This window comes from Crassostrea angulata, chromosome 8 (genome assembly GCF_025612915.1).
Source record: "Crassostrea angulata isolate pt1a10 chromosome 8, ASM2561291v2, whole genome shotgun sequence".
In the NCBI taxonomy this organism is placed as follows: Eukaryota; Metazoa; Mollusca; class Bivalvia; order Ostreida; family Ostreidae; genus Magallana; species Magallana angulata.
The window spans coordinates 54,935,130-54,946,962 of NC_069118.1; the positions used below are offsets into that span (position 1 = coordinate 54,935,130).

The 11,833-nt window shown below is 35.5% G+C and overlaps 1 protein-coding gene across 2 annotated transcripts; it reads left to right on the forward strand.

Annotated features, from left to right (window-relative positions):
• Positions 1-531: 531 nt before the first annotated feature.
• On the forward strand, positions 532-7,898 carry LOC128159972 (IgGFc-binding protein-like). Of its 2 annotated transcripts, XM_052823204.1 has the most exons (11): positions 534-841; positions 1,367-2,640; positions 2,950-3,037; positions 3,447-3,497; positions 3,589-3,702; positions 3,790-3,903; positions 4,019-4,129; positions 4,210-4,320; positions 4,441-4,530; positions 4,948-5,035; positions 7,783-7,898. In XM_052823204.1, the coding sequence occupies exons 1-11, from the start codon at positions 775-777 to the stop codon at positions 7,889-7,891; spliced, it is 2,217 nt and encodes a 738-aa protein (XP_052679164.1). In that variant the 5' UTR covers positions 534-774; the 3' UTR covers positions 7,892-7,898. The 2 variants fall into 2 exon arrangements, 1 of the variants encoding a protein (XP_052679164.1); XR_008240220.1 differs by lacking the exon at positions 7,783-7,898 and having other exon boundaries at positions 532-841; positions 3,809-3,903; positions 4,948-4,996.
• The last annotated feature ends 3,935 nt before the right edge of the window (positions 7,899-11,833 follow it).

Below are 11,833 nucleotides of genomic sequence, written 5' to 3' on the forward strand. Positions count from 1 at the left end.
CTAAGCTTGGTAGATTATATTATTTTGTACTATCTCCGTATTACAACTCGAACACTAGTGAAACTTGTATATACAAATGTTAGCCAAAAAACAAAAACAAAATGAAGATTTATAATTTGATTTCTTTTATCATAGAATGTAGGTCTATCAACACTTAGAGTAGATGTTTTAGTTTTTGTTGATTACCGTGTATATGCCTGCACCGCGTACCCCGACCACCGACATGTTTACGCACCGTCGTAAACAAAATATTTTTAATTATAACATAATACTTTTTAAAAAATAATACTGTTTTAACTTAATTGTTGGGGTTTCTTAATCTTTATGCCAATTTTCGCAATTATTTGCTCTTAAGTTGGGAGATATCTGTAATTCCCGAACCATCCTCGTATACCTCGAGTATTGGGTTATTTATTAAGTATAGTCAATGCATATAAAATTTAAAAAAAAAGATAAATATAAGACTAGGTCTGTCTTACTCCGACTTTGTCTGATGTTTAATCATGTTTACAAATCTAGTAAAGTAATGTATTAATGAATGCTTACCAATTAATGATCTCTTTATTGGAGTCAAAACAAAATTCTGACCGATTAAAATGGATTAAAATATTAAGACGTTAGGAAAAGGGCTAACAACAAATCGTTATGAAATGTAAATTTAACAATCTGAGCTGAGGATTTCCATAGAGCATAATAGTGAGAGACTCCGTGAGTTGTTATACTGACCCCGGCGCCTACTGATAGAGGGGGACAGTATGCGTCGTTTGTGACGTCATGGATGGAGCTACCACCTTAACGTTGGGTATTTTTCTACTATCTGCGATTCCATCTTACGTTCATGGTAAGTCTTGATTTTAATTTCAGACGGTGAAAGAATTCTCAACGTTTATTGTTGTAGGGTATCCGTTGACTTACAATCACATGTCCATGCTTTGAAATGACCAGTGCAGTGGTCTATCATACAATGAAGCAATCAGTCCTTTAAGTTCAGCGGTCTGACGAGATTAAATCTTTGAGACCCTTAGGCATTTCCAATTGTCTCAGCACAAAGAAAAGTTTGGCTTTTGATGTTGAAAGTCCGTTAATTAATCGACTTTTGTCAGTTAAATTTAATCAAGTTGTCAATTAACTACATCTGCTTTCATACTTTCTCTTATTTTTGATATTCTATTGACTTGATTTTTTTCCTTTCGTAAAGTTTTTTTGTATATTGTTGCATGTTTCAATTTTTGTCCACAAAACATCCTCGCCACCTCATACTTACCTCCAGATATTCGGCAATATGTATTTATAGTTTTATGTTGTTCGTGGATAAATTGGCAAAATTGTGAAGATTTAAAAAAAAATGTGTTTCAATAATTTCCAGGTCTTATGGACAATAGAGGGACTAAATTTGTGCTTGGTTTCATGGAGAATTTCCAGGCGACGTTATTCAGCGAGCTTTTCATTACGACGTCCAAATCACTTCCGGTCTCCGTCAACATCACCAGTCCGAGATGGCATACTTCCGGCATGCACCTCTCTCTAACCGTCGTTTCCGGTACGGTGGAACAGGTGAATATTTCCAGCTCTCTAAGAATGACTGGGAGTTCTCTCAGTTCAAAAGGCCTTCTCATCGAAGCTTCGGACGAAATCGTTGTCTATGGCTTTAATAAAGAGCCCTTTTCTAATGACGCATTCCTTGGGATTCCATGTGACGTCATCGGTAGTGAATACTACGTCACTGCATATCTTCCCTCATTTTTTAGTTCAGAGATTTTGGTCGTAGGAGTCTCAAACGCAACTTCATTACAAATCAAACTCAGTGAAACTCTTCAGTCATTAGTATATTTCCAAGGTGGCAACTTCAGCAAAGGTCAATGGATAAATTTCACCATCGACGCTTATGATACCCTGCAATTACAAAGCGCTGGTGATGTCACTGGGACATTCATAAAGTCAGACAAGCCCGTGTCGGTTTTTAGTGGTAACGTATTAACAGCAGTAGGCAACGGGACAGCTGACCACCTTGTCGAACAACACATATCGGTCGATAAGTGGGGAAAAAGCTACGCAACCGTTCCGATACCTGAACGTATTGTGGGCGATTATTTCAGGTTAATCGCCTCTGAACACCACACTAAGGTTGTAATTCAAGGCTTAGACGGTTCTTTTCAACACACAGAAACACTAACGTTATCCAAACCCGGCGATTGGGTGCACAGACATTTTTCCTCATCCCTCTATGCTTTCATTACGTCAGACAAACCCATATATGTCGTCCAGTATTCACTGAGCCAGGTAAACCGGAACATGGCTGACCCGTCTATGATTATCATTCCGCCAATGGAACTCTACGCCGCTCACTATGTTTTCACCACGCCCAAAAGCGCCACCGGATCCTACGACAGCTATTTCATGTTTGTCGTCAAAAAAGTGGATCTGGACGGACTGCGAATCAATGGGCTTCCCCTGAATGCAACGGAGATCCGGGAGTTTCCCGGGGGAGAGTATGTGGGCGGATATGTCCCCCTGTCGGAGGGGACCTACGATATCCGCCATATTTCCCCGATCTGTGTGTTTGGGGGAGTTCTCTACGGTAGGGGATGGTTCGAGACTTATGGATTCGCTACAGGAATGAGACTGACGTCCATTAATGAGGTATCCCAGTGTCATTATATTGAAGTATCTCCAGAATATAAAAATCCCTACATAGCCTACATGTAGTATAATAACAGTCATGTATAAATCATACATTTAGAGTCAGTATTTATTGCTCGAAACCGGAATTTTACAATATTCATAATATTAAAATATTTTTCAACTTTAATTATCTCGCCATGCGTTTGTATTGTATTTGTGGTTAAATTCAAACATTCCGCCTGAGACTTTCCTTCTAACCTACACTCTCTAATGGTTTTTGTTGGTAATATGTTATATTATGGTACACCTTTGAAATTTTTTATCTAGCCGTGTATACAAAACTCACAATCTCCTGGGGATGGCCTGGACAACGATTGTGACAGAAAAATTGACGAGGAAATAGAGAATAACCAAGGTTTGCCTTTCTAAGATTTTGAATGCCTAAACGAAATTTTTTTCTTTGATGGTGCATATGCGGATATAAATTTAGCTAAAACAAATAAATTAAAAATTGCATTACATGATCGTTCTTTCATATTCATTTTATTTTGTAAACCATGAAAAAAAAATAAAATAAACACACCCTCCCAAAAAAAACCACATCAAAAAGAAAAAAAAACAACAACCCTGCAACAACCCCCCCCCCCAAAAAAAAAATTCCGAAAACCTTAAAAACAAATACAAAAAAACCCACACTGTTCCATTGATTATACTTACTTATCACACAAATGATCAACTGTTGTACTATATTGATATCCTACTTATTTGACTATCTTCATTGATATTTGAGATTCTGTTCTGTATCGATATATCTATATTGTCAGATGATGATGGTGATGGTCTCGTAGACGAGGATTGCGCAGAGCCGTACCAAGGTACGACCACCATAAACTATTTATCAAGTCTCCTTCAGATTTTCTATAAGGCTAAGGAAAAAAATATTTCTCATTCAAACATTGATTGCAGACCGACCTTGCTTTGCAACGCCATGCTATAATGGAGGGACGTGCATTGAGAGTGGAACAAACTACACGTGCACTTGTATCCATGGTTACGACCCTGCCTCAGATTGCCGGTCAAGTTAGTTGTTCAGTTTTATTTCTGTATAAGATAATCCCGTTTCCTATCATTTATTGGCATAATTATGTTGTTATTCTATTTTAACAGCGATTGACTTTTGTCTTAGAAACCCCTGTCCCCATACTAAAGTTTGCTTACCTCACCTTGGGGGTTTCACATGCGTGTGCACGGCAGGATTTACCGGAACCGATTGTACTTCTGGTAATGAATAACTTACAGTTTTGCACTTAGCTACCATACCTTACCTTACCTACCGTACCTTAATTTTGCATATTAGAATGTACAGATATATTTTGTTGTTACTTTTCAAACTCAGATATTGACGAATGCGCAAGCTCACCGTGCATCCATGGCAACTGTACCGATAACGTCAATGGCTACCGATGTCTGTGTGATGCAGGATATGCAGGCCTTCATTGTGAATCAGGTACTTGATAAACAAATATATACTTATTATGTACATGTATTTGCATTTATAATGGTTTGATATTTTATTTCCATTTATAGATGTTGATGAGTGTGCCAGCTCACCCTGTATCCATGGTAACTGTACTGATGACGTCAATAGTTTTCACTGCTCATGTGACGTCGGTTTCAGTGGCATAACTTGCACATCAAGTTAGTTGATTAAGTTTATCAGTTACCAAATGTTGACACGACTTAAAAAAAGTTTGTGGGCACAGGTTCTGTATATGTCCTTCTTATGTAAACAAAATCTTGTGTTTACCGTTTTTACAGCCGTGTCCAGCTCTGAGTGCTCCTCTTCTAATTGTAACGTGGTCAGTTGCTCGATTTTCAATCTCCAGTTAGGAACTGCTTGCTACTACGGTACGATTCTTAACTTATTACTTGATATTCATAATTCTACTCAAAGGAATAAAATAATTCAACATATTTATAAAAGTATTATATTGCAAACATAACCGGTTGTGACACATTTAGAAAAAATAAATAGATATACCGGTAGTACATTGTACGTGATCCTTTAAAAAAAGAAAACATTGTTCAACAAAATATTAAACTAACTCTAGTTTGCATGCGGTATTTATCTAAATCTATCAAATTCCATAAATGTATATTTTTACTCAAATTTAGTACTCTTTCTTTTTAATGCAGAAATCATGTGATGTTACATTAATGCATCATAGGAACAGGGCACTATAATTGAAACTTAAATATGAGTCTAACGCTTAAATTCAATTAAGTTATTGTTTGTTCTGATTTCTGTTTTCCCCATGACAACAGCTTGGGTATCTTGCCTACTGTCTGCTCTGGTCCTGGCAACTCTTTCCTTCTGTGTCATATTCATCTATGGAATAAAGAAGAGGCAAAGGTAAGTTGTTTAGCTCACCTGAACCGAAGATTCGAGTGATCTTTTCTGGTCACTTTAGTACCCGTCGTCTTAGGGTGCATGTTTTAAAAAAGCTTCTTCCCAAGATTCATTGCGCCGGAAATGCCAATATTTACACCACCACAGCTTGCGTATTTATTCTAAATTGTTAAAGACTAATACTGGGGTCCCAAAAGGGATTAAAAGTTTTAAAATAGAAATATATAGGGAACATGTTTAAAAATCTTCCGAAGAACTGCATTGCTACAATTGTGGTATTGCTATGCAAGCTCCCTCAGATTCTAGATTGTAAAAACTGGACCCTTGGACCAATATATTGGTGCCCCAAGAGTGGTTTGAAATATGAAAGGAATCATTATAAATTGTTAAAATCACGACCCCAGGCCAATACTGGGGCGCCATGAGGGGTTCAAAGTTTAACATAGAAATATATAAGGAACATGTTTTTGAATCTTCTTCTCAAGAACCACAATGCTACAATTTGTGAGGTTACTATACAAGCATAATAAGACAGTGTAGATTCTAAGATCAATTCTATATAAGATTCAATGATTTTTAAAAGGGTCTGGCCACGCATAGTCACCAATTTTTCCTTATATTTCATACATGGTCACACCTAGGTGTAAAACGCAAAAAAACATTTAAAGTTGGTTGCTAGGGATAACCGTTGCCGTGGTAATCGAGGCTAAAGATGAGAAAATAGCAAAACTTACCTACTTTGAAGCCATATTAGAAGGTTTTACCCACTAATGTAAACTATCAAAGACATAAAACAGCCTTTGTCCTATTTTCAAGTATTTAATTATATAAGAAAATTGATGGAAAAACCAATACTTTTAAAATGTTACCATGGAAACCGTTAAAAATTTTTGAAATCAGTTTTCTGCAGTTTTTCAATAAACCCAAATGGGAAGCTGTTAAATTTTTACATCCATATAAATGTCCATGCAATATATATTTTATCATGAAAATTGACATCCGTTGCTATGGCAACAAGGCCAAAATTAAAAAAACTGAGGAATTGAAGATTCTTTTAATATGCTTTCATTCCTGATTTTAGAATTTATTTGCAATTGTTTTAGTTGGAATTGTAAAAATATATCTAAATTTTTAATTATATACCACTAAAATCTTTGTTGTGCAACAGAGAAGTGTTGTTGCTATGGAAAATTAAGTTGCATAAAAAAACACACAGAAATTCTTACTTTTTGAAACATCCATAACAAAAGCAGTAAGTCTTAAAAAAAATTCAGATTTTTTTTCAAGTGTCATTAAAGTTAAGGAAATACTTTATTTTTTCTCACCTTTTGATTTTATAAATTAATTCATTATAAGTGAATAATATCCATTTAAAGATGCCTAAAAATATTAAAATTTTCCTTATTTTTAAGCTTGTTACCATAGCAATGGTTCTCAATTTTCATCTTTAAATTTTTAATTGCACAGTCATAATAGTGTTTACCAAAAAATCCAAGATTTGCACTTTTTATTCAAATTAGATGAAGAAAACAGATTTTAAAATTTCTGTTTAGTAACCATGGAAACGCTCTAAAAATATGCGTTTCTCCATGATTTTTGTTCTTTCTTTTGAAAAATGACAACTATTTTTAATAATATATTCTACCTTGGAAACCCCAAGTTCTGCACATTACTCTATATTGTATATGTTCTATATGTTCTCAAAAAAGCGTTAAAATGCAATTTTTACATCTTTACCCTCGGTTACCATGGCAACGGGACCACATAGCAACAAACAAATGGTGTTAGGCTTTTTTACTCACCAAAGTCTATCAAATTGTTAAGTATGAAGAAAATCCGTGACCATGCGTGGCCACAGAATTTTGACTCTTACATAGAATTGATCCTTAATTGCTATAAACCATGACACCCGGGCCAATCCTGGTGCTTTAAGAGGGTTTTAAAGTTCAAAATTCAAATGATTGGGAAACACGTTAAAACGGTGACCCCCCGACCAATACTTATGTTCAACGTAGAAGTACAGAGGAAAACTGTTTAAGAATATTTTCAAGAAATACAAAGCTACGTTTATTTATTTTACTTATAAGCATCATCATATCTTTATATCTTCTTATCAAGGTCACAGTGACCTTCTTTCACTATAAATAATCACTTACAGTTCATTTTACATTTTAGTTATCTTTAATACCTTGGGGTATAGGATAATAATATTGGTCAGTTGATGCATCTTAGATCTTAGGATATGATATCCAAGAAGTCGGCTTCTTTTTATGTTTTGTTTAATGTCTAATCTTGGAATATATGAGAAATTGACAATATTTTCAAAGAGTTTCTTATTCAAACATTTCGAAATTTCGAAATAGAATAATACAAGAACTTTGTTCAGGTTAGCTATTTGGCCCATGAGATTATGTTCAACTTATGAGTGTCCCTCCACTTTGATACTAGTAATCCAAAACCAAAGATTCAGTCATTCCTGAATTGTTATACACTGTATGTAATGATCAGGAATTTGAAGGTACGCATCTCTAAAGTTGTAAATGTAAAAAACCCTTTATTTTTAAAGCTATCAAAAGCCCGCCCACAGTTTTGAACTTTGTTTTTTTCCCTATAGTTATTTAGGACAGAGAAAAATAATATTCGCCAAGACTGGCAATATACATCTTAAACGTAATAATTCTGTAGTGATGTTTTGTCTAAAAATTCCATGCCTTCCTTTCAATCAAGATTAATAAATTTTCATTTTTTAGATTGTCAAAAGAACAACGCTCTCCATTTCCATTCGAGGATACGACTTTGGGAGAATCTAAAAAGAGATTTGACTTCAATGTTTTTAGACAAAATGGAAATAAATCATGACAAAGAATCTTGTCTTGTTTTATCTATGACAAGATAACATTAGTTGTATCTATAAGCTTAGGGACATGACCACATTTTGTGTGGTGACTTTAATATGCAACTCCGGATCCTTGGCCATTGCCCCTTGGGTTGCATCATCTTCCACCAAAAACGTGGACGCTCATTCCAAGACCAAGGCACCAGTCGTGGACTGAGGTGTAGCGGAGGGCGGCCAGGGTCCTTCCTCCACATGTACTTGATGGCTTGACACTTTTGGTGGTCTTTGCTCTTGCCTTGATGGAACTGGCCATGACGTTTTAACTCACCTGAGCTGAAAATTCAAGTGAGCTATTCTGATCACATTTTGTCTGTCGTCCGTTTGTCTGTCCGTCTGTCTTTCTGTAGACTTTTCATATTTTCAACATCTCTCAAGAACCACTGGGCAAATTTTAACAAAACTTGGCACCAAAGCATTCTTAGGCTAAGGGGATTCAAAGTTTTGAAGATTAAGGACCTCGCCTTTTACAAGGGGAGATAAGTAGGAACTACTGAAAATTTTCGAAAAGTTTTCAAAAATCTTTTTCTCAAGAACCAAAAGGCCAGGAAAGCTGAAATTTGTGTAAAAGCATCCTCAGATAGTGTTAATTAAAAGTTGTGAAAATCATGATCCTTAGGGGTGGGGTGGGGTCACAATAGGGGGGAATTTTTACATAGGAATAAAAAGAGTAAATCTTTAAAAATTCCCTTTCAACTACCATTTGGCCAGGAAAGCTGAAACTTGTGTGGAAGCATCGTCAGGTAGGGAAAATTCAAGTTTATTCAAATCATGATCCCTGAGGGTAGGATGTGGTCACAACGGGGGGGGGGGGGCACATTTTTTATAGGAGTATATAAACATTTTTAATAAAAATTTCTAAAAAAAATTTGCCTAGAAAAGCTATAACTTTAGTGAAAGCAACTTCAGATAGTGTAGGGTGGGGCCACATTGGGGTTTCAGTTGTACAAAAGAAAACGTTTTAATTCTTCACAAAAACTGAAATGTTATTATATATGCTTTTACTTATATGCAATTGCAAGCATTTTTACATATTGCTGATTCTTTAAACTTGTTTAAACTCATTTGGCCCTTGGATGATTATTGGGCCTCACAGGGGGTTCAGAGTTTGATGTAGGTTTATATCCTGTATATAAACAATTGTTAAGGGTCTTTATGAGAACTGCAATGCTGAATGTGATATGACTATAAAATCATCCTGTTAGAAAAGGGACTTGATTATGCATGTAAATTTAAGAAAATCTAGAGGGAACTGGATTTTTTTAATACAGGATCTACATGTTTTATACCATGTTGTCCAGATATTTTGTATTATGATTCCATGCAGCTGATTTTATCATCCTATTGTTGCTCAGGTGAGTGTTGTGGCCCGTGGGCCTCTTGTTCTTTGTACGGGAGGCATAACATTTGTTTTGGAGGCTTAAAACAATTATTTTGGGAATGTCTGCTTGAGTAAGAGGAGAAACTCGCCACGTGCGCATTAAACGATCTTATTTAAGATAGTGGAAGTAATTAAGTTATAGACAGGAAAATTTTTCACTTATTTTTGCATATACTTAATCTTTGACATATTCACCTTCATGAATAACATTTTTACCAAAAATAAGATCATATGCAATATAAATAACTAAATTTTCAGTTGGTGTTCACGGTAACTTCCAGTTCCCTTTATTTTAGCCCCCCCCCCCCCCCCCCCAATCACTTTATAAAATGATTAAAATACATGAGAGCATAAAGGTACATTAATTTTTCTCCCTCCACTACTTGCTACTTAATGTATTTTTAAAAATTCTAAATGTGAAAAAAATCATATGTCCCAGAGAAAGGGGGGTTTAACTCCCGGAACCATTCCTCGATCCCCTCTGGATCCGCCGATGCAATATACCTTGGGTAATATATAGATTAAAGATATTATAGCAAACTGTGCGTGTTCTGTATTGACGTCATGTTTTAGACGTGACCGTGCTTCGTTGCCACAAAATATTCTACTTTGGATAACAATATAATAAATGTTTTTGCATAAACTAAGGTGTTGAGCATGCCTGTCGTGGAAAATTTTAAACAGACAGCAGCATTGTCTACGTTTATTTTATTATTGACCCTCGTATATTTTGTGGGTGCAATTAAGGAAAGCATATCCTGGCTTATAGGGCGCTCTTGTCATCTCAATAGCCTTGCAAATAAATTGTTGAATACTTTTTTCGAATGCTGGATTTGTCGAATATCGAATTTAGGTCCCAAAATGACAGCTTTCGGAAATAAAGTTAATTTTTAAATGATTTGTTCCCGTGCTAGAAGGAGGGGTGGCAGTTTGGAATGGATAACAAGGGTCTAACACGTGGGGTATTTCGAGACAATTTACCCTGCAAATGTCTAGTATTTGTCTAAAATTATTAAAAGAGGAAAGTGGTGGACATGGTTTGCATTTATCATATACAGTCTTGTACAGCTTTTCATTTTATTGAAGCTTTTGTTGAATTTTTCACCATTTTATTATAGATCACAATTAAGTAGCCTATATGCGAGTTTATATCACCTAAGTGTCATGTTGTGAATTTTGAATTTACCGGGTGGCAGTAAATACAAAATTCACAACATGACAGTTGTCATGTTGTGAATTTTGTATTTACTGCCACCCGGTAAATTCAAAATTCACAACATGACATAAGCGTAAATTCAATTTGCATGACTGATCAAAGAGAGATAACTCCTATTATTAACAATGGACACGATTTTAAAACGCAAAATAACCCTGCACCCCCCCCCCCCCCCCCCCACCCCCCGCTTCCCTTAAACTTATAATTTAGTTGTTTGAATGGTTAATAGCGAATTGCATCAAATATGACTTTTATGTCCGATCAAACACGTTAGCCAAAATGTTTTTTATAACAATATCTTGAATTCATTAGCATTAGACAAATGTAACACACTGACAGGAATATAAAGAAAACATGCGATGAAACTGAAAAAATATTCTAAAAAGCCCATATTAGGGCAGATATATATGAAACTTGGGAGGGGGTACACTTATTTTGCCTACTGACATATTACTTAAAGTTACTTATATAATTCAAATAATAAACTTGTCCCTCTACTTTTCTGTCACTGTAAGAAAATATAGGAATTATTTTGAAACGCATTATAACAGCTTAATAGGTCATAGATACATCCTGTAATAAAGCCCACATCCCCCGGGACCCTACGGATTAGAAGTAGCGGAGTTTTCTGGGGGAGGGGGGTCAAGTCTTGGCCCTTTACACTTGCATGGAAATGAAAAGCGATGCTACGCGCCTGATACGATAACATATTTAACATTTCTATCAGAATTCTGTTATCTAGCAAAACATCGACTTTTGTAGTCTTTTAAAAAAAACTTAGTACTTTAAACATATTGACACTGACTGCTGTTTGCACCAAAATCTTATTTAGAACCTCAGTGCCAGTTATTCTATAATATCCGCCCATACGTTGGTATAGACTCATTTTGATTGAAAAACATAACGCAAGTCATTCAAATCCCTGTTGCAGTTTCCCTCTATACATCAGAAATGTTATTTGTAGCACATTTGAACCTTTGTAGAAAAAATAAATAAGTTCGTAAATTTTGAAATATTGCCTTTGGGTTTTTTCTTTATTTTCATTAAACAGTAAATTTTAACATTTCTGTATTTTGTCATGCGCGGATATAGAGGGAGGGTCGGTACCCCTTGGAAAACTTGAATTTCTTACTTATGTAGTAAATTTGCCGAAAATATGACTCGGACCTCCTCTGGAAAAAAATTCTGGATCCGCGCATGCATTTTACACTGAAATCAAGAGTAATTGTGCCATTTTATTCACCCTTCCTCTTACTTCTTGTGACCTTTGACCTCATCCACTTGTCAGCATGTTTAATCTTCATAATGTTT